Genomic DNA, 23,551 nt, shown 5'->3' on the forward strand with positions numbered 1-23,551 from the left:
TAGTGTTGTTTCTTAGTGGGATAATTTTTCTATGGCATGGAGGTAGGAAGAAAGCTGATGTTTTGTTGCACATGATGTGTGAATATGTTCATGAAAACAAAAAAAAAATGATTTGGATCAATGATCCACAAGACTGATCATGTACTGCAGGCTTTAGAGCTAAACAAAGTTGCTGCTACTACTGGTCACAGGAAAATGTAGCCAACACAATCCATGATTCTTTGAGATGTCAAGGACAAGGACAAAAACAAAGAACAATGGAGGGATCAACCAAACCCACCGAGGTCTTTCTTCCCAGGAACCATGTGGCCTGCAGGCAGTGCCAAACCCCACACTGCTGTTTAATGATACAGCAAACTCCAGCCTTTCGAAAGAAAGAAGATGGGAGCCACAGCCATGGCGCTTGTTCCTGCCCAACATTGCATGTGAGCTCACAGTGGCGGTACCCCCCACCACCTTTGTGCATCCCGCAAGCTAGCCAATGCATCAGAATTAAGGAGCTCACCAACTGATGGGGAGGAGGCCACTGTCCTTGTCATGGCCTGTAAAACGAACAGCAGCAGAAAGATCATGGATACAGTTGCTGGGGTTCGATGTCTCAGAAGGATTACAGAAAAGCTTTGGTGTCTGGTCATGCAATATGAACAAATCGATACTATCTATCATCTCATCTTTTTGGAGCAGCCTTTTCCCCTTCTACCAAAATGAACGGAGGCCCCATCGGTGTTGGTGTCTTCCATCAGTCAAATGCTTCTTCGCTTTTCTTCTTCTACCGTTGTCATGTATGTGTCCACAATTCAGCCGCAGCCACACTTATTCTTTGATCACATTCTCGGCTGCCCATCTACTAGTTGTTTTCCCCATGCCGCTCGCTGATCGTTTCCAAGCAAATAAATGGTAAAGCAAAACAATCGATCACACAAAGGAAAGCAGGAGGACCCACAGGAACACCACCCCACACCCAGTAGAAAAGGTCAGAAGCAGTAGCTGGAGCAACTTCAAAGCTGACAAGAGTTGGAAGGCCTGAGCCCGCTTACCCCACGCCCTGGGCATCGACCTCTCACCGTTTGCTGACACACTGATCCATCCATCGAAAGGACCAACAGTAGTTCCCAACCAGCACAACTGTTCCAAGGTGCGTGCTGCCAGCTGTTGTGATTTAGATTTGGTTCCAGTTGGATTCGATTATACCAAATTTAGAATAGGACGTTAAAAGAGTATTATTAATTAGAGTAGGAAGTACGAGACCTCCATAACCATATCACGGATTACCTTTTATAATCTAAATCTTTTTTATGCTGACTCAAAAAAACAAAAATCCTGTGGCGAAGTATCATCCCCCCCCCCCCCCCATATCACTTTCTTAAACATTAATGAACTTTGATATGAATACAAGCATACAAATATGTACATGCTAAAACAAAGTTCTAATTGGGTTAATTTTTGTATTAGTGCAATGGCTGAGCCTCCTGGTTCCAGAAATCTTAAAGAGTCCTGCAGATAGGTTTAAAGACAGGAAAAAAAAAAAAAGGGATAGGCAACTAACTCTTCTTCAGTAAACAAAAATAAACATGCGTATGATGCAATGTGGCATCCACAATCTTGTCTGCATACGATCAGTGGCTCTGCACAGACCAACCAAACGATGCTTCAGATCCTTCTGCTTCCTAACTACTTATCAAATGATACTACTGATGGCACCATACTAAGATGTCACCCGACGATAACATATAGCTTCTGATGAACAATCAAGCGTTGTTGACGATCGGTTGCTGTGTCCTCCAAGTGTGTAATGGTGATGGAGTTGCACGAACACGATCAAAATCTTCTCTCCAATCGATTCAGCTATGAATAACTATCTGAAAAAGGAAAATGGAAAAACCTCAGTATGCATCCAAGAAGAGGTGACACGGAACAAAAATCTATGTGCATCGTGAACCACTAATATATACGGATAAGAATTATTCAGATGTAAACTTGAACAGTTTCCTATTCAGTAAAAGATCCATCACTAATAACGACAGTATTGACACCACATTTGTCGAAGGGTCAGTATGTTCATTATAACGACAGCGTAACAGCAACAAGTTGACAACATTTGTCAATCATGAGTTGTAATACCATGATTGACAAATTCTGCTGAGGACGGACCATCCAGTTCATAGACTGATGAGAAAATACCAGCATGAATCAGTGTTGCTAAACCCTGTATATGAAATTATGATGAAATACCATAAGAAGAAAAGCAAAAAAAAAACATCCCAACTAATGGAACAACAGTTGGTTGAAATTTGTCAAACTCGGTTGAAATTCACCATGCGAAAGTCATTGATTTTAAACATGAGTTTACTTTTATGTGACAAAAGCTGTAAGGATGACCGGTCAATGCTGCATACAGATCAGGCTAGCTGAAAAATGGAACACACTCCTTGGATCTGGACTGTGTCCGGTTTGAGTCTCCAGATCAGTTAGACTCTAATCCTACTGAGTGGGAATAAGGTTCTTCAAGTTTCTCTTATTATACTTTCAGAAAACATTGTCACATTTGTTTTCTCTGTCATAGAGAGCCAATTGTATTAGTGGTTTTCTTATAAATCTAGATTGGAATCCAACTTAGGATAAATGATTTTGAGATGATAAGAACAAAGCCCCACCTGACCTCGAATTAAAGCTAATTAGTAAATATCACCCTAGAATAGGCAGCTTGTCTTACACCCAATATTTATTTCCACAAACCACAAATCTAAAGAGCCCACATGGGCGCATAGCTAAAAAGGAGGTGACAACTAGAAGGCCATTTTGTGCATGAAAGTACTTCACTGCCAGTTTGAGTACCATGTGTCATATATTTTAAAGAGAAGTTTAAAAACAAGATGAGGACCAAAGAAAGTTGACTATATTGAAGGAGTTCTTAATTACTACTCCAAATATGCCCTTTAAAGATGGGCACTACACATATATGATACATATCACGTCGCATATCTTGTAGAACTAAAATGAAAAATAAAGGAGATAAAACATACTGAAAGAGGGGGAGAGATGTCCAATGAAGCATGTGGAACTCATCAACCAAATCCTGATAATGTTTCTTCTCTAGAGATTTATTCAGTCCACATGGAGCCCATTCAATAAGTATATGTATTTAGTGTCCACAAGTTTGCATGGAGCATATATAAAAATATATAGGTACAAGATATAGCATATTAGCATAAAATCAGTTCATACAGGATTATCATGTACTTGCATCGATGGAATCTGAGAGACCTATGCCCCAAAAGTTAAAAGACATGCTACAACTATCACCATCCAGCTTGTAATCAAATTACAGAACTCCCTACTAAGGGCAAAAAAATGTTGTGTGCCATGAATAATCAGAAGTTATTGATTAGAACACCTAAAGGTAACATTTAAGATCCTTTTTAAACGCTATCAAAATTTAATCTCAGAAATAGCCAACCATACAAGTGTACTATCTGAATAATTGCTAAAATTTTCTTAACATCCCAGTTAAAGAATTCCAAACAGTCCCAATCCAAAGCCCCAAAAAAATCTTAAGAGGAACTACAATTAAAGCACCTTAAAACTTAGCACCAGTTAGGTGTTACTTAATCATAAGCAGACTGAGAAGATAAACACCATGTACTACACAAAGGAATATAAAATGGGATCTTGCTAAATGTGAAATCAGCCTACCCCATTTGAACAAGTTCAATCAATGAACACCATTAAAATCAACTCATGAAAGACATGTCTGACATGTAAAATCGGTAGGAGAGAAAGGTCCTCCCATCCCCATAAAAAAAGGAGAAAATTAAATTGTCAATGTTATCATACTAGTCTCTTCGGCTATCTCATGCCTCGTAGCCATTTGATCTAAATAGTATGAGAAATTCACCTAATCTAAAGAACTCTTGCCAATAACAACAGAACTCTTGCCAAACGGTCCTTTATAAAGGATAGATAAAATCAAATCACAAATTCTCGTAGTAGTTTTTTTATTTTTCACATCCTAGATTATTTTTCAAGCAAAAACCTTTTCTTCAAAAATAATCTATAGATGTGAAAAATCTCATATACATGTATTTCTCATATATTTTGCAATGTCCATATTCGTTCTCAACCAAGAAAAAAAGGCAATTTAAATTTTCCCAAAGATGAATAATCAATAAGAGGATGTTTCAATGTAGAAAAAACATGAAACCTGCACATTTGGTTCTTTTGTCATTGAATGAGTACCCTTTAATAGTAGTTTTGGTCATAGGTGTCCAGCACTAAATGGTCGGTTAACTTTATAGCATTAAATGGGTCCAAAAGTAAATTTAATCAGTTAACTGACAGTTGTAACTATAGTACTTCCATCCGGTTCTGCTCATTTTAACTCGATTTCCAAATTTATAAAGATATATCAATTCAGGACACCACAGGGAATTAAATTGCACAAATTATTAAATGATTTTCTTACAACTGTAGAAAATCGATGCCCTTAAAGCATACCCTAATATAATGAACTCCAGCACTTTTTCATTACTAACCTTGCAGTCTGAACTTAAAGTTGGACCAACAAACACACTGCACGAGTTTTTCAACCCCCAGAAATAGATCCATACCTGTCATGAACTAATCCCGCTTGGTACCCACCTCCATTACTTCAATTTTTAGAAAAAAATCCAAGAGAAAATACAATAAATCATGAAAAGGACAATTAGCCATGTAAAAGTTAGACTCTATTGAAACGCATGCAAATCTGGGAATATACCATTAGTCTGTATTGAGATGCATGCATATCTGGGGATATGCCATTCAAATTTGTGGTTTACCCTTGTAAATGACTCATGAAAAAAGAGATGTCTTTGTAGATTTTATACAGCAGAGATCGCATACGAGTAAAAGTGATTTGTTCCATATATAAACTTCAGTGGAACTCTACAAGAAGCTTCTTAACTGTGTCCCCGATTCTACTAATTTTGCTTAAATGGCATAGGAAGTCCAGGATCGAACTATCTGCAAGACGACATGTAGTGAATTTTTTGCTCCAGCAATTTGCTAGTGATTTCACATAATAAATCAAAACTACATGGATTTAAGAAAAGAGTTCCAAAAAAGTATGCAGACATGAATAATCAATAAGAACAGTGCGTGCATATGTAGATTCCCGACTCTAGCAATCATATCTACAGCAACCAAAAGAAAAAGAAACAATTGGTAGATGCAAAAGTAACCTACAGAACTATATCAACGGACGAAGGAATAACAATTAACAGGAGGAGGAGGAGGAGGAGGAGGAGGAGGAGAGAACTAGTCGACACAGGAAACCAGATGGAATTAGAAGCAAAATGAAGGTTTACCTACAAATAAAATACAGAAGGATACAATAAAATAGAGATAAAACGAAACAAAACTCACCAGTGTCCGATCGCTTGGCACGCTTGATCTTAGCAAGCTGCACCTGTAAATCCACGATGATCTGCATTTTCTGGAACTCCAGCGCCTTTGCAAACTCCATCCGCTGCTTCTCCAGTTCCATCATCTGTCTCTGCTTTGACTCCTCCACCCTCTCATAGATCTCCGCAAAACTCATAATCGCCCTAGCCAGTTCCCGGATCCCGTTGCCCTCTCCTTCCCTCCCCCGCTTCGGCTTCTTTCCAGACCTCGACGATGACCTTGACAGAGACGCCGATCCCTCATCCTCCTCATCCTCATCCTCGTCCTCGTCCTCGTCATCCTCCGCGGCCGCCGCAGCAGCCGCAGCCGCGCGCCTGAAGAACGGGTTGTCCACCGGGAACGACGATGTGGCAGCCGCCGTACGCTTCTCCCTCGGCTCCGCCGGGCGCAGTGCGAGAGCCGCGGGCAAGGCGGAGCCCTTGCGGTGGGAAGGGAGCGGCAGAGCGAGCGGCGGCGAGGCGGAGGGCTTCTTCGCGGCCGGGGGCGGAGCGGATCCGACGAGAGCCTCGAGGCGGGAGAAGAAGGGCCACTGGCTCTCGCCGCCGCCGGCGATCCGGGCCTTCTCTACCTTGTACTTCTTCTTGAGGGTGTCGATCCGGTTCTTGCACTGTACGTCGGTGCGCGGCGGGCGGCGGCCGGCGCCGCTGCGGGAGTTGACGGCGTCGGCGACCTCCTGCCACTGTTTCTGGCGGAGGTTCCCACGGTTTAGCTCGACATATCGGTCGCCCCAGGCGTCGACGAGCGCCGACGTCTCCCCCTCGCTCCAGCAGTCCTCGCGGTACGGCAGCGCCGGGTTCGGCGGCCTCGTCGACGCCGCCTCCCTCTTGTCCATCTCTCGGATCCAAGCCCTACTTTGCCTTGGCCCTCTTCTCTTTCTTGTTCTTGGTCCTTGTTTGACGTCTTATTTAATCGTCGTCGTTGGGGTTAGGGTTCGACGGAGAGGTGGGTAAGTGGAAAGAGCGGCGAAAGGCGCCGGGGGTCACGTGAGGTGCACGTGAAGTGGGTCGCCGAGGGAAAGAGGGGGAGGGGAGGAGGCGCGTGCGGCGACGTTGGCGCTCGATTGTGAGAGGCGCCACGGGGCCCACCATGGCGAAGCATCGCCACCGTTGGTTTTCGAGGTCTTTGAGAGGCGGCGGCGCCACCGAGTCCGAGGAGGAGATGGAGACCGATGCAATTACATTATTACCCAGACAGAGGAGGGGTAAACGTGGGATTTGGAAAACAGTGGAGGAGAAGGAGCCGACGAGTCGTAGCGACGGTTTGACCGCGTCCTGCGTTGGGTAGCGGGAGAAGCGCGACCCAATCCCAATCCAACGCGGCGAGGCGTCAGAACGGAAACGCTTGTGCTTGAAGGCCGCAATGCGGGGGCCCATCGAGAAATCGTTTGCTCGCCTCAGAGTTGTTGGATTCGGGCCGACTCATGTCGTCATGAGAACAGCCTCACTCACTATCGTCCTTCCTAGCTGAGAACGAACTATCGAGTTATTTCGATCGCTTTTGCGCATGGGCAGTGTTAAGAAGGAAGGGGGGAGATGTAGGGAGGAGGGTCTTATCACCCATTTCGAACATACAAAGCACACGCAATTGGGGCGGCTAATTTAGAAAGCTACAACGTAAACTGTTGCTATGTGGCAGAACCCGTCCAAGTAGCGAGACTTTTACTAGGGATGTCACTCACTATGCGAAGTGAGTTCAAACAGAGAGATTAATATGATACGCAGAAGTAGGGGCAGTGATAGAGGCCATACAAGTCACCAAGCTTAATTCCTTGCAACAAAAATAAAGTCCAATACGGTAACAGCCGTGCCTCACACCCTCGGTACATTTATATATTTCAAGAAACACTTGGTGCTCATTCTTTAACAGACAATGACACAAAAATTTGCACTTGGAGGATGCTTGAAAATTTTGTATTACATGGTTACACCAAAAGAACAAGAAGAAGAAGATCTACAACAATGGAAACAGTTGGGCTTGCTGTACACGTGATGCTACGATGTAAAGATCAAGACAAGGTGTACTCACAGTCGAGCAGGCGGGCGAGGATTTCCTGACAGCTTGGTCGTTCATGTGGTTCTGCCCAACAATCTGCAACACAAATATGGGGTAGGGTAGCTATCGGCAAAAGTGAATTTACTTGATAGCACTTGGAGATTATTACTACAATTCGGATCTATCTGGGAGTACCTGAGATTAGCTTGCCAAGAGGACCTTCAGGAATCTCCAGACGTGTTCCTTCATTGGCAACTGCATATATCACCTAAAGAACAGAAAAATACATGTGAGGGAATTTTCTTACCTTACACGTCTTCATTTAAAGATGATATTATGGAGAAGACTTGACCCGTGCTTACTTGAACAGAAGGAATGCCTTCCCATGGCCTATTGAGAGTGCAAAGCTCCCATATTATGACACCAAGGCTGAAAATGTCGCATTTTTCTGTAAATGGTTCATTGCGTATGAGTTCAGGAGCCATCCATTCTGGGGTGCCAGCAGATGAGTTATCTCTCAAGGGACCATCTATCATGACTCGAGAAAGCCCAAAATCACATATCTTAACTGTCCAGTGTTTATCCACAAGACAGTTTGCACTTTTAAGATCACGATGGACTATTTTCATTCGATGTATGCACATTAATCCTCTGCCCAGAAACAAAATAAACATATCATCAGTTCATTTTTTGTACACTTAACACTTTGTATATCTCAACAGAGATTAGGAACTTTAAGAAAGAACTGTTAAATAACATTTGTTTTGACAACTATTGGTACACATTAAAAACCCAAGGAGTTTCTAAAGCATTCTCTTATATGCATATTTAACACTACCACCAGTGAGTTTATTTTTTGGCATTGACAACTACCAGTCGTCCCTGCTCAATTTTTGGAGGCATGCTCAAATTACAATCTGATGGTGAAAAAACAAAACTATTTTCTAGGGTTTTCTCCCCTAAGCAGAGCAACTAATTAACCAACGGGTTATTTCATTACTCAGGAACTTTATTAACCAAATTTTCTTCTAATACATTTAAATAAGAAGTATACAATAAAGTAATGTCATGATTGAATAACCAGAGATGAGAAAGTATGACAAGGAGCAAAATGTACCGTCTATTTTCAATATTTATTTAGGAGGCAGAGTTTAGATATCAAACTTATAGAACCTATTAAAGGGAGATATTAGCATGAAATATAAATGCCAGTGCAATCACGTTTTTGTGAAATTAAAATTACCTAAAGATTTGTATAGTTATTTAAACTAAAATATAAATTTTGTAAGGCATCACAATCAGCGTGGTGCAACTTTAGCAGATAATTAAAAGAAAATTCATAGGAGATGAAATGTTATCAAATATGGAGGATAAATATTGGACATAATATGTGAGCACCTGCATATGTCACGAAGCATTTTTAATCTCTTACGCCAGCTCAGCTTTTTTTTCTGGCCACTCATATGCATAAGATAATACAAAGATCCCATCTCCATATATTCAGTTACCATCGACAGGTGAGGAGGCCTCATGCATGCACCGAGAAATAAAATGACTGAAAAAAGAATAAATCAACATTTCAGGGAAAAAACAATCTGTACAGAATGATACATATAAATACACAAGTTTCATATTTCAAAAAGACCATTTTATGAAGAATCTTTGAGTTGGATGAATATACTACCATTTGGATGTCGAAGACGGCTGAAAGAGAGAAAATCTAGTCAGAATAACCATGAGAAAAAAAGGAAAACCAATTTCTCTGAATGCAAGAATTCTTTACCTTAGAATGTAGATCTCATTGCAAAAATCTTCCATGTTTTCCGTTGTCAGATCTTGTTCCAGAAAGACTTTTATTGCAACATCAGTACCATTCCAGATCCCACGGAAAACTTCACCAAAGAAACCTAAAGATAGGTTGAACAAATTCCTCTCAAATATACAGTCTGCTTTATTTTCAGGGATCAAGAAATTGGCATAGAATATAACAGAAAGAATAGAATGGAACAGATTAAAGTAAAGCTATTGCAAACAATAAAATTTTGGAATGCAAAAGTGACCTCAAATGTATGCACATAAAAGAAAGAGGGAAGAAGAGAGAGGAGGGGGGGGGGGGGGGGGGGGGAGGGGGGGCGTGGGGGAGGGTTGGGTGGGTTGGGGGCTGTGTGGAGGGGCCAGGCGGGGTTGTTGAGGCAGAGAGATTTAAGCTAAAAGTCTCTGCCTCTGGATGGAAAATTTTGGAAGGCATCCAGCTAATAGGGTTACATTCTTATGTGCAAACCAAGAAGCTGCATTTGTGATTCTTTCCATGCCATATTCTCAATGTATTACAGGTTAGCATGTATCATTGCCATCACGACACAAAAGTGTGCAGACTGGTTGCACTGTAACATCACATTGAGGATGCTGACTGCAGAATGAAAGAAATGAACATGAAAATATACACAATTACCACCGTACACTAACTTCAAAAACAGACAGTTACATTGTGCCCAAAAACAAAAAGGAAAACATGCAACTGAGGATGTTGACAGCAGAAGGAAAGCAATGAACCATGAAAATATACACAATTACTGCCATATATTAATGGGTATTAATTAACTCCAGACATGGGTAGGTGCATTCTGCCAAAAAAGTATCATGCAATTATGTACTGGAAAAAAAAAAGATATTTAATAACAAAAATTAGCAAGAAATTTTGTAAAGCATTTTCTTCCATTGAATATACTAGCTTTCTACGATGCCTATCAACTAACACATGGATGTTACCATACTGATCAGGAAACTGAAATCTGAAAACAGATGCAAGCTACAAGATAACTTGCCTATTCCAACACGTGTGCCGACAGTTAATTCTGAGAAATCAATGTTCCATTCTTCAAAAGGTAACAAAGGCTTATTAAGAAATGATGATGACTGCAAAACTTTGTTCCATGTTAAAACCATGTCTTCTGCTCTTGAAGAATCTCCATTTCTCTCAGTACTCGTACTACTATACTCATGGGGAGAGGAAGGCAATGATATAGCCTTCTGATTGGAACCTGACTGTTTTCTTAAGCTATTATATGCCCCAGAATGTTGAAAAGGTGCTTCATCCTGACCAATAAAGGAAAGAAATATGAAACCTAAATGACAAATAATATGCTTAACTTCACAAAAGCACTTAAAACTTCCAAAAAAAAGTGTGACACAGATGAAAAGAGGTGATCAACATAGTAGGAATCAAGAGAATTTAAACTGATGTGGACCAAACATGGAAAATTAGATAATCAATTCATATCAAAATCTCTAATTAAAACTCCACATAAATTTTCTTGACACAAAACATAATCAGGAAGCAGTGTTAGTAATACATTGCTAAATATTGACTCATGATTCAAAAACTCCATCTAATCTTCATGATTAGAAAATACCAATGAAAACTCCACTTCTACAACATCCATGACCAAATCCAGTGGCATTTTAAAACCTGTTAATCTAGCAGATACTGATGCTTGAAGCAGCAAAATCAGCCAAACCGAGAATAGAAGTTCAGAGAGAAACATCACGTGCGGCATCAGCATTAATTACAACCAAGAATGAATAATTATAAAACACTGTCTATTGAAGCTCCTTTGAACCTTCTTCACTATGATTTTTCAGCTACATTATCAATATACATGCAAATGGAGTTTAACGAAAATGACGTGAAGCAGATTAATAGACGAATTTCCCTTTGTCTTGGTATTAAAACATAAAGGATGCATGAATATACACAAATTATAACTAAACAACAAACAAGCATTAGCAATTATCTCAGCAGTAGAAAAAGTTAAAGAGAGTGCAGGATTATAATGGAAGCTGTTATCTTCAATGATGCTACCATCAGCTTTGTATAATTCAACACAAGAAACCTTCAAAAGCTACAGAAATCCAAGATGAGAACTCAAATGTCCCATATCAGGATAGATTTAATAATGGACTCACACTGTGAACCATTAAGCCAAATCAACAAGAGAGGTTATCGTTAACAACATGTTTGGATACATGTTAAACAGGTTTATATTGACAAAGATATTCAGAGCACAAGCAGGAGTATTGAAGTATAGAGATGCACCAGGATTTTGTTTCACCATCATGTTCACATTAGACTAAATGGAAAGTTTTAAAAGAAAGTTGTCAGAACAATCATGTTTATCATGGTGTTAGGTAGTTAGGAATAAACTGCATGAAAAGTTAATATAGCTAAAATAAGAGTGATGAGGTGGATATGCAAAGTTCCTAGAAAAGATGGGATACAAATGTTTTCATCTGATAACAATTAGATGAAGGCCTCATAGAGATAAAGTGAGAAAATATTATATAGTAGATGACATGGACATATTCAAAGGCGGCTTATAAATGCTATGGTTAGACAATGTAAATCGATTATGATTAGTGGTGTAAGAAGACATAAGAGGAAGACCTAAGACTTCAAAAGAAACAATATAAAGAGACCTGAATATTCATGATTTAACTAGAGATATTGCATTACACAAATCTCCATGATGGGAAATGATCCATGTACCCAAATAGCTGGAACACTATGCTTTTGTTGTTGTTGTATTAAATTGTTGTATGCTGGTATCTGATAACCATGCTCTCTAGTTACTAAATGGATATGCTCTTACAGAAAAAAGAGAATGTGTGTCAAAATTTACTAAACTTTGGTAGTGGCTAACATACATTATTTGGTAGATCATTCAACTGATTCTTGTCTTTTGTGGAGAACAAACATGAACTTTCATCACCACGATCCCGTAGGAGACGATTTTGCTTCAGAGTTTCATTCATTGCTCGAACAGCCCTGTTAGAAATCAGAAAAATGACTAATAAAACATGGGACTGAAGCAATAATAGATTATTCATATCTTGTATTCATTTGAAGAGGGAACTTTCAAGTAAATAACTGATTCCTGCATGTCTTGAGAAAAGGACAAGGTACATATTTTACTGCATAAGGTAAAAAAAAAATAAAGAACTGTGCCAGCCTTAGGAACACAAAAAGTCAGTTTAACAAGAATTCATCATTTTGGGGCCTAATGCAGATGCTGGACGCAGTTAAATTGATTTAAGAATTCACATTCAGATAGCCACAGTTTATCAGATTGTCTGCAATGTCAATTATGCATCCAATAATAATTTACTCTATACAAACATATGCCCACCTTTGTATGTTTTCACAAGTTTGATGCCAGCTAACACCTAATTTAAATCAGAGAATAAATAGACTATTAAGTTGCTACATGGTGTACAAATTGCTGGGATGTATGGGAGCACTTTACCCCTAATCACATAGACTAATGCACATTTTGCATTTTGGACATGCTTCCAAGTAAAAGGCACAGATTAAATGGAAAAACAGTTTTCTTAGAGAACACAATCACAGAGTTTATGTGATGTATGAGAAAAAAGGGGAATGTTCGTGGATAACACAGGACACCATGAAAAATCATAAACATGAACAAATCTATAAATATAAATGAGGTATAGACAAATAAAGTAAGTCCAGTTAGAATAAACATCAACCTCACAATATCATCACCAATTTCAGGCGTAATGCTGATGCTTCTTCTTCGTATCCTAGGAACATCAGAAGTTGATGCGCCATCAGATCTGTGTCAGGAACACTTGAATAAGTTCTCTCAGCCAAGCATTTAGATGCAAATAGAATTACCAAACCAATAGACACAACCAGGACCAACGAAAAATGATTGTATAGCAAAAACATACTTGAACTCAAAAAGTTAGGAAGTAACTAATTGCCTGAAATATCTACACACATAAGGATAAGCATACTTATCTTTGTTTATAAAGTACGTGTGTCTCTGCCAACATGTCAATATCACATTTACACTTAGTTTTCTATCACATTAATTCATGGAACCAAGTATTGATAGGGTGGGCCTAAGCTGGCCCAAATCTTCACGAAGATAGAGAGTACAATGAAAAGCTGTATTATTTATAACAACAGAAGTTACATTCAAGATTATTTTTTCTTTCCACATTGACTTCTATAAAATCCATAAGATGCTTATCAAAATAGTTGCATCAAATCTAGATTCCCAGTGGATGTAATGTAAAACCTCTGGAAGTTGATTCTTGGTACAATGGATAAATTTGTTCCTCTAGATGGCAAAATGAAATAATGAATCATACCTCTACAATCTTAAATTAAAAAGGAAGGAATATCTCCTATCCTATAAGTCTCATGGACCTAAAAAAACAGCCACTTTTCTCCTAGGCATGATGAAAGATACAGAAACATACATAAATACAAGATATGAGCACCAAAAAAGAAAACTGTCGAATTTTGCTTATATGATGTTGACAATCCTACAGAATAATCCTAGTTTGCACACTTCTATACATGTATATATGGTGACAAAGTATGCTTGAAAATCTAAAAGATATTCATTAATGAACAAACTGTTCAAAATAGTTTTCTGCAACAATTTGATGCACAAGAACCCCATCCAATTCAGAGAGAGGCACCACAACGACACAGGGATCTAGAACCCAAAATTCCAATAGCATCGAAGAATGGCAGAAAAAATATTCATGTGATGGCTATATTCCAGATAAATGTCATCAAAGGGACACGGGAGAGAATTACAACGCCCAAGGCAGGGGGAAGGATCAGAGGCAGCAACTAGGTTACATTAGGGATCTATATCTATAGCACCAATTTTATGTCTAAAGAAAGATTGTCACCAACGTATACAGCAATTAAATTGCATTAGAAAAACTGCAAACAAAAAGAAAAATCTTCATTGTATTTACACAGAAGCCACAAATAGTTAGATTAAAAAAGTTCAAAAACATTCAGAGAAAACTATAATAATTATTGTGTGACATCTAGACGCAAAGTTAAAGAACCTTGATGCAGCTACACCATCCGTATATTCTCTAAATAACTGCCTGTCGCCACTAAGTATGGAACGCCCCCGTGCTCTAGAGAGGGGATGCTCTGGACTGCAAAAGAAACCAAACATACCTCTGCTCAGCACATCTGAAGAGCACAAGAATAATAGAAAAGAAAGTGACTAAATCCATAGAAATATCACATTGGATTATGCAAACAAGGCATTTCATTGGATAATTGCATAAATATGTATCCTTCATGGTTATTCTAGTAGGTTGACAAGTTGATCGTTGAGATAGAAGCATTTAAAATATACACTCAATCAATAAACTTTCACTTCTGAAAATCTGATAATGCCTCGAAAATGTCTCTGGTTAAGAACTTTCTTTCTATTTCTTAGGTTGATGGCATGGCATATTAGTAAAGACTTCTGCACATCTTGTAAACTTGAAAGTTGAAACTTGTAACAATCTATCCAAGCTCAAGGCTACAGAAAATTGAATGCCAAATCGTTGTGCCATCACAAAAAATAACCTAGATGCTTAAGGCACTCCCATGTTTTGGAACCTTGCATGTCACCCAAGGGCACCAAGTAGGACAATACTAAATATAAGTTTATTTTTAATAACAACAAATGAGATCTTTACTAAAACAAACAAAGACGAGTACAAATTAAGAAAACGGATTCTGGAAACAACAAAGGAGATACCAGAATTGTTTTTACAACAAAAGATACAGGTACGAATTAAGAAAACAAATTCCAGAAGGAGGTCATTTAAAGTAAACCAAACTTCCCTCTTGCATAAACAATTGATCAGGGTGAACCAATAAATCCTTCCGAGCTCCAAAACAAGTTTACTATAAAATGTTTGCAGGTTAATAAATGTCCTTTTACTTGGGGGCTTTATATGGATGACGTTTATCTTTGGGGCTCACCATCATCGTGGCCAATGAAAATTTGTGGATCTGACAGAAAGAATTTAATTCTTGTGTGGAGTTTAAAAGATATTAATGACAACAGAATGAAAGAGTTGGATCAGATTGACATGATTGACACAGGCACTGCAATCTTCTCAATTCCCAATACAATAATCCAATCTTCTCAATTCAATGGATCTTCTATTTCTCTTTACTTCTTTAGTAACTGAAATACAGATCCTAAAGCATAGATCAGTTAACTCAGTAATACTTTTGAATAGTGGATAGGAAAAAGAACAGCATAGCTTTCTCAAGTAGGAAAGGAGATGCTAACACCTGAGTTAGTTTACAGATGCATAAGGCAAATGAAGGGTGGCCAAGTACAGAAAATTCCCACCAAGTGGTGGTCTGAGGATTATCACATGTACACGGCCTTAGGCCTTGCATACAGAGATGCAATTTCTATAACTCCAACTGTGTGACAAGCAAACTTACCATGAACCAAGGCCATGTAAATCACTTCAAGTAAAACATAAAGTTTTTCATAACCAGTTTATAAAACAACCTTGAACTAGCAGTGCGCAGTTGTCCCGCAACAGCCTTCCTGTGGCTGTGCCTCCCAATAGCATTTGCGATGTTTGGTTCACTATGAGATGCACTGATCAAACGATCCAAATAGTCAAAGGCAGACAGATGTAGCTTGGACAATTTAGTTTTCAAAATACAAAATGGAATAAGCAGCATATCGCAGTAAATTGTTTAAGATTAACTCTAGCAAAGAGACCATGAAAGAAACAAGAATCTAACCTTACACCATTTAAACTAGTATAGTAATATTACCTTAACTTTCTTTCAGTAAAAGTTGTAGATCTCAGCATAATATTACGTAGTGTTGGACCAGTTAGATTAGATGATGCATCAACTCTTCTCTGATACAAAGACTGGGGATTTTCATCTTGCTCAGGACTGCTAGAAAAGGTAAACAGTATTGATATGCCTAAAGCAAAATATAGTAGAGCTAAAGGTTGCACTGTGGCAACATAACTACAAAAGAGTAAGAGTGAGAAAGAAAATTGGATTTGGTCCATCATTAGAAACAGAAAAGAACCAAAAACAAGGGCAGCTAGCAACAAATTTTCAGAGAGCATCACAAACATAAATCCAAAAAATAATTCGATGGGTCATAGTAACACTCAATATCACAGTTTCTTCTTCCTAAAGACAACCAGATAAGAGGTGTTCATCAAAAAAGGACTACTACTAACAAAATCATTATCATCCCAAGAAACATTTAATATTCTTCTAAGGAGAAAGGTCCACTTGTTTTATTTTGGCATAGAAAGATTACACTTCTTAGTAAATAGGTTATAGGTATTTCAACCCTCCACCAGTTCATTTTTACATAAACAACTAAAACATTCTGCAGATGAGAAAAACAGGTGAGTTGCATATCAGTTGAAAAACAGCATCAAGAATGCCAAAAAAAAGAGACAACCCACACAGAAAATGACACACGAGTTGAGAAATAAAAATAATAGTTAAATCAACACTGATATATTTCGGTTGATGACAAAGAACAGAGTCTAAATATTTGTAATGAGATGATAGATAATTACATGGTTTTGTAATATGATACAGTTTCATAGATTAAATAACGAAAGGTGAAGTGGAAGTACAAGGAATCAATATTAGTGCTGCAAGCGGCATACCCTTCAGCTTCCAATTTGTCAGGAAGCCCGTATAGTGGACTATTGGGTTCGAGGGGAGAATCACAAGAGTCATTCTCAGCAGAGTCACTCTCCCCTGCTGCAGAAATGTGGGATATAAATATAGCTTTGGTGGAAAATGGGATTAATTGCCCAGGGAAGCGCATCAGATCAACAAGCAATTCCACAGAATTCAGAGTAACTACCACAGACATATGCTTGTAAGAATCTGCACATTCAACACCACCATCACTAGGTAGGCCCTGTACAAAATAGAAAAAAAGGGACAAAGAATTATCATTACATATTTAACCTTGAAGATCCCTTAAGAAGCTATGCATTTATAATGAAATTCCTACGGTTAATGGACTAACTAGTAACATAATCCTAGTGTTAAAAAAATGACAAATTACCACTACAAGTTTACTCTCAAGACCGACAGAATCGGCAAGAACTTTAAACAAAATTGCTCTAGGTCGACATGATCCATGCCTAATCTGCCCCAAAAGTTGGACGCCTTTATTATCCATCCAGTGAGAAATATCCTCTGCTGCAGCTTTTGCAGGACTTAACTCTGAAGTCGGGCGTTTATAGGCATCAAAAACCTGATCCACAACAGAAATCAACCATGTAAGGCTAAGGATGAGCATTCTTCTGAATGATAATTAACTGCTTATAAACATGCATGTTTTTGACCCAAAACATAATTATTGAATTATAGCCAATTATATTATGACTACTCCACACCACCACTTTGCAACCACTAGAACGTCAATCACCATTATAGCACCACCACTATCAGCATCCTCACAGTCACCATCATCATCATGATTAGCAATCCCTACAGCACTTATGACACCTACGTCGCTACGGTTACAACACTACTATCATGGTAATGCTGTCACTACGTCACCACCACCAGGACCAACACAATTGTCACTGGCTCTACCATTACTATGTTGACAGAGGTGCTGTAGGTGTGAATCAGCACGTATCCACACCGGTAGACAAATTGTAAAAGAAATAAGAGAAGAGAGTTTCTGAGTTTAAAACAAGGAACACAATTATCTCCAGACTGGTATACACACCGTTCGGCTTGTACCAGTTCGGGTGTGAATCAGCACGTAGATGGCCCAATTTCAGGTGGTTCATCTGAGATACAGCGCTGACCGTCCGGTGAGCCTTGTGAATCAAATTATCGTGCAGCCCAAGCCTGGCCTAGTTTTTTATTTTTTTAATCTGAAAAATTAAAGATTCTAAGATCAAACCATGCTTCATCTCCTACACCTTTATCGTGTGTGACTGCTCAGCTATCCAGAACCACCCCTTGTCTGCCACTCATGTCCGCCGCCGCCTGCTATTACCCCACCTGCCAGCCCTACCAAATCAGTATACCTCATCCTCCTCTCCATTGCACCGTTGTCTCATCCTCTTCTTCTTTGTTGCCTCCACCCTTTCTCCTCCTCTTCGCTCTCTCCCCAGTCCCCCCCTTGTTTGTAGTTTGTACTTTGTAGTTTGTACTATGGTATGTTCTGGCAAATCATGTAATAAAAATTGAAAAACCGATTTTCTGAAGGTACACGGACTGTCAGGCTCTGGAGTAGAAAGAAATCAATATGAATTGTCCCAAAGACAAGGAAAAGGGAAACACAAAAATGTATGGCTCACCAAACCAGCAATTTTTTTAATTAGGAAAGCAGGATTACTGTGCAATCCTTTCACCATGGCTGCACTCAACTGCTTCAACATACAAAGCTTCTTGTCTTTCTCCGCATCCACAAGAATGATATCAGCCTTAAATCCCTCCATACCAAGAGAATAAATGTCATCTGGTGATGGGATAGTCTCATAAAGCTCCTTAAGCTTTTTATCCTGCATAAATTCAATTAAAGAAGAAAATAACAGATGAACAATTAACAGAGCTTCAGTGAGTACATCCAACAACAAACATATTTAGCTATAGAGGCTCTGCTTACTGGAATGACAGAATAAAACCCATTCGGTATTGATCCAGAAAATGTTCCAGTGGACCACAATATCTGTGAAGCAGTATGACATGAGAGTTCAGCTTTACCAATATTGCATGCAGTCTCTTCTCGTGGATCCAAAGAAACAGACTCAAAGCTTTCTACAAAGTCTGAGGACCACCAAGTGGAACTAGAAGTCCCTTGTTCAGATAGTGCTGAATCACCTGTCATCTCCATCTTCCAAAAATATGAAATGAAAGAGCATCTTGCCCAGTTGTCACCCCATGAAAACGAAGCAGTACCTATATGACCATCTTAGACAGTTCCACATTGGTCTGAATGCTCTTTCTTTTCTGTCACTTTTTGCCAACATACTGGTCATCTTTATTGATCTGCATAAACATGAATCAGGGAACCCAATCCACAAAGATCCTGCCAAGCAGGGTCAAGAGAGGGTTAATGTATATTACATCATGTTCTAATCATTAAAAAAGTAAATAGGCTACTCAATACTAATTATTTTACAAGAACTTTCTTAAGATGCAGAAAGCCTCATCTTACGTTTAATACCAGAAGTACAAGGTAAATCATTCTAATACAATACACATGGTAGATGGAATAGATAGGACATTTAAATATGGATCTTTATAAGTGATAAGCAGCCTACAGATGATACGAATGAGTCAATTGAGTTGTTTGATAGTAGCCTCGAAATTTTGAACTCACTGTATTTTCTAAATTTAGGTACTTCCAGATAGTATAAAGGCATTTTGAGTTGTTTAGATGTTCAATAGTGGATACATGATCACTCATGACCTTATCCAGTTTCTTCTTTATGTTGTTTCTTCTATTAGTATGTTTGAGCAATATCACAAATATTTATTTAACATGAACAATCACCTGCCGCCTGCTTGTGTCAATCATGCAAATCAGATTACAATGGAACTACAACTCCATCATGCACACCTTTTTATGTCAATTATTATAATACGATGTTTTTTTCACAATATAGAAAAAAGCAGAATTGCCATGAAGATAGACCAGATATATTTGTTTCTTCAATTGGTAATTGAATTGTACATAAACTATCACTGAATTGAGATAAGTGACCACAGATGCAACTAAATATTTAGAAACAAATAATGGTAGCAAAATAGAAACTACGAAAAGTGCAAGGTATCCTGTGTCTTAAACTAGTCTCTGTGCAAGCATGCAAAAGTTTTGGGGACATATTCATTCTTATCTCCATCCCCACAAATTAGACAAGCAGAAAAAAGAATATAAATAATAGTACTCATCTAGACATAAAAGAAGCATATAATTAAATAATATGAATACAAATGCTCAAAGAACAAGCATGTCCATCCCACATACCAAAATTTGTCAAGGAACTTCTCAGTTACAAGTCAAATGCTTCAAATAACTATCCAAATAGTAGATTTAACAAAGCAAGCAAAGGAATTGGTATTAGTGACAAATTGAAACTCATGTTAATGTGAAACCAACAAATACAACTGCAGACCAGTTAAAAACCCAAATACTTATATCAAAACTGAACAGTGATATCAACAAGATGCTCCGTCAATAGATCTTAGATACTTCAAATAACTATTATTTTTATAAAAATATACAACACTTCCAAGTTAATTGGCCAATACTTCTAAATACTTTTGTCACATTTCATCTAACGACTAAGGTATCAGACGTGACAAGGTATAAAAACTCACCCTCAAGCGTTAATTGGCTTAGTGACTAAAGTCCAACACATAGAAGAATGTTCCAAAAAGTAGTCAAATTATGCCGGTGGTCAATGTATCTTAAAACACATAAGCAGTATGCAGGTGAATAACTGATCCCACATGTGGTACAGATAATGTTATAGACATAAGCAGACAATATGGTCAAGTCAAGAGCATTTATAAAGTATCTTTATAGTTTCTAAAAGTTGCTTCAGTGACTAATTATAAATATGCATGTAACATGTGTATGCAACTATGGTAGGAAGGAAACATGAAATGCATATGAAACCTCATACTCATGCTTAGGCAGACCGTATATGTGGCCACATAAGTATCTACAGTTGTATAAGTAATGGAAAAACACAAACATGAGGACAGGATATGACAGGATATGCAGCCACACTAACTGCACATGTTTCCTATGTTATTACACCATGTATTGAAGCTGCATAGGCCTTATGGGATGCTTTCATGTGACTGCGTATGCAGATGTGTGGTATAGACTGAATTTTAGAACAACAAGTGTAACTTGAACTCAATGAGGAGAAAAAATGACAGATTGGAGACTGAATGGACCTCTCAGTTAGTAAGATGCTAAACTTCGATCGAAGCCAACTCATGTAAAAGCTCAATGAATGTTGACATCTGAACATTGCCCCCGATGAGAGTTTGCGTGAAAATTTTGTCATCTTATAAAGCACTTGGAGGTGGCTCATATCTTTAATTGCTACCTGTTCAGCTTGTGTGCATGCAGAGCATATTGTTGTGAAAATTAACTTGTTTCTTGCATAATAAATCAGGGATGCTCATGTGATTATTGATTTTGCCTTATCATCAGGTTGTTTTTCTTGGTAACTTAATCAGTTATTACAATTGGCAGTAGCACAATTATATTTCCTATCATTTTAGTTCATAAAGCACTTTTATGCTCCATTCCCTACCCCCAGATCAAAGATACAACCTCATCTAAACTTCAATTCCAACCTCCCAAACAAAAAAATGTAACACATACATGAATGTGTCCGAGCAACCAAAAGCATTAACCTCAACGTCACACTTAATCGAACCCGTCAATTGGTTGATTCTGCTGAATTAGAGGTAGGAATAAACTGGTTTTTTGTAAAAATAAATGTTCAAATATAAACATGATTTGTTTGAGTTAAAAGAAAAAAACCGTTAAGGAAACTTCGTTTCAAATCAACCCTAGCTAGCCCACCAGCAGCTAATTCATTAAATGGGTCGAGCTACATAGAACAAGTCATGAGCTGGTAAAATCCACCTTACAGTTCTTTTTATCAAGCAAGAAGAAGAAGAGGCAGCTAAAAAGAAAACGTCATTCTAAATTAACCAGTAATAAAACCAATACTAGATTTGTATTTCCTTCATCAATCTAACTTAACTATGTCCAATTCTATAGCATTTTCCTATTTCATTTTGAGTTCAATAAACTGAAACCGAAGAAATGCTAGCTGTACTTCGTAGTGCGTCAGGTTGCAGAATCCCCTAAGTGCCGTGTTGTCTTGTCCTTAAAAGAATAGAGGCTTCATCGTAAACAAAATTCAGCAATAGAAGTTCAAATTTTTCCGAGTGCCGACAGCGATTCAGTGCTCCCCTGACATTCTTACCACAAAATGAAGCAGATTATACAGATAAAAACCGGACGACGAAGAAACCCGAAGACTGCAAGAAGCTGCGATAACACGAACGCAAACTCAACCAATTTCGAAATTCCAAAGAGAGATGAAACAAGCCAATGCACCTCGTATCAATTCATGCCCGAAGAAGAACAAATTCGGCCGGCCGATTCGTCCAAGAATCCAGATCTTGGGGAAAGGAACCCGCCTCTCAGATCCGCGGACCTGAATCCCGCGGCCCGAAGACCGATCGCGATCCCGAGGGGTGGACTCGAGGAAGGGAGCGCGGAGAGCAGCGAGACCGAGAGTATCGGAGATGCCGAGTCGAGCTGCGATTGGAGAGGCGGCGAAGGAAATAAACATTAAGGGCCGCCTGAGGTATTTATAACGGGCGAGAGAGATTTCGATTTCTTGAAATTAAAAGAATAATCCGTCCGCTGCATCCTGCGGCTTCCTCGGGTTGGTATCCCAGCGGGCGTCCGCATATAGGTAGTTCGATGCGTTAACATGTCTACTTTGTTATCGGATCGAGTTAGTGGTTTATCGGGTCCAACGGCGGACCTCGACTGCATGATGATTCCAAATAGTTATGCGGACTCGCGCACGACGCACGGGTCCCACGCGGATGGAGTTGAGCAACCAAGCCGCGGTCGAAACGTGGCAGGTCGACCGACGGCTCTGATTTCGTGAGCTGTGATCGGAGCGTGGGAGCCCGAGAGCGACGGTGGCGATCACGTGCGGGGTGCGCTTTGAGCCAGGGCTTTTGGAAGCAAAGCTATTCGCACCTACTTAAACCACTCGAAACCATACCCACGTCGATGTCACCGAACGTTGGAGAGGTTGGGCAAGAGATTGACGGAATCGACGCTTGTGATGGTCTGGGTCTCCTCTTGGGTTGTAGTTCGTGGGTGTAAAAGGATCTCGCTTTCTTCCGGGGCTCACAGCCGCCAGCTTTCCGCTCGCTGGCTCCATCTCCTCCACGCGATGCCACCGACGTCGGGACTCCTCCCACCCACTGTAACACCCGCATCGTTGCACCCCCACGTGTACGTGGGTCCCGCAGTAGGCCTCTCTTCCACGCATTAAAATCGAAGGTGATTATTCGGGTATAATTTTCACGAGTAAACGAACAAAGTTGCTCCGTGGTCCTCACGTCCTCGTGCTTCTCGGTGGGATAATTTAATGCTTCGACATTTTTGCAACAGCTTCCGTACCCTTTCGACGCGCCCCTTTCGCGTACCTAATTGGTGGTTCCAAATATTTTCGGGAC

At 39.2% G+C, this 23,551-nt stretch overlaps 2 protein-coding genes across 9 annotated transcripts; both read right to left on the reverse strand.

Moving 5' to 3' along the window:
- Positions 1–1,534: 1,534 nt before the first annotated feature.
- LOC103984318 (trihelix transcription factor ENAP1-like) lies at positions 1,535–6,574 on the reverse strand. Its single transcript, XM_009401807.3, has 2 exons — positions 5,404–6,574; positions 1,535–1,859 (listed from the first exon to the last, which is right to left on the reverse strand). The coding sequence occupies exons 1-2, from the start codon at positions 6,272–6,274 to the stop codon at positions 1,846–1,848; spliced, it is 885 nt and encodes a 294-aa protein (XP_009400082.2). The 5' UTR covers positions 6,275–6,574; the 3' UTR covers positions 1,535–1,845.
- Positions 6,575–7,180: 606 nt separating this feature from the next.
- LOC103984320 (serine/threonine-protein kinase EDR1) lies at positions 7,181–22,636 on the reverse strand. Of its 8 annotated transcripts, none has more exons than XM_009401810.3 (17): positions 22,407–22,636; positions 18,918–19,340; positions 18,610–18,813; positions 17,355–17,546; positions 16,945–17,204; positions 16,076–16,201; positions 15,801–15,893; positions 14,332–14,427; positions 12,982–13,068; positions 12,139–12,259; positions 10,260–10,530; positions 9,218–9,341; positions 9,119–9,138; positions 8,833–8,989; positions 7,797–8,085; positions 7,630–7,702; positions 7,181–7,530 (listed from the first exon to the last, which is right to left on the reverse strand). In XM_009401810.3, the coding sequence occupies exons 2-17, from the start codon at positions 19,143–19,145 to the stop codon at positions 7,448–7,450; spliced, it is 2,424 nt and encodes an 807-aa protein (XP_009400085.2). In that variant the 5' UTR covers positions 19,146–19,340; positions 22,407–22,636; the 3' UTR covers positions 7,181–7,447. The 8 variants fall into 8 exon arrangements, with proteins under 8 accessions (XP_009400085.2, XP_009400083.2, XP_009400086.2 ...); XM_009401808.3 differs by having other exon boundaries at positions 16,076–16,204; XM_009401811.3 differs by lacking the exon at positions 16,076–16,201.
- Between the last annotated feature and the right edge of the window lie 915 nt (positions 22,637–23,551).

The sequence above is a fragment of the Musa acuminata genome, chromosome BXJ2-5 (genome assembly GCF_036884655.1).
Source record: "Musa acuminata AAA Group cultivar baxijiao chromosome BXJ2-5, Cavendish_Baxijiao_AAA, whole genome shotgun sequence".
Taxonomy (NCBI): domain Eukaryota; kingdom Viridiplantae; phylum Streptophyta; class Magnoliopsida; order Zingiberales; family Musaceae; genus Musa; species Musa acuminata.

What these genes read in the sequence shown, in the direction of transcription:
- LOC103984320 (XM_065108352.1), bottom strand. Translation starts at nt 19,145, where the DNA reads ATGGAGATGACAGGTGATTCAGCACTATCTGAACAAGGGACTTCTAGT. An exon ending in ATTGGTGATGATATTGTGAG is followed by an intron (nt 12,260 to 12,981) that starts GTTGATGTTTAT and finishes GATTTCTAACAG; the next exon opens with GGCTGTTCGAGCAATGAATG. An exon ending in TCTTGGCAAGCTAATCTCAG is followed by an intron (nt 7,531 to 7,629) that starts GTACTCCCAGAT and finishes TTTGTGTTGCAG; the next exon opens with ATTGTTGGGCAGAACCACAT.
- LOC103984318 (XM_009401807.3), bottom strand. Translation starts at nt 6,274, where the DNA reads ATGGACAAGAGGGAGGCGGCGTCGACGAGGCCGCCGAACCCGGCGCTG.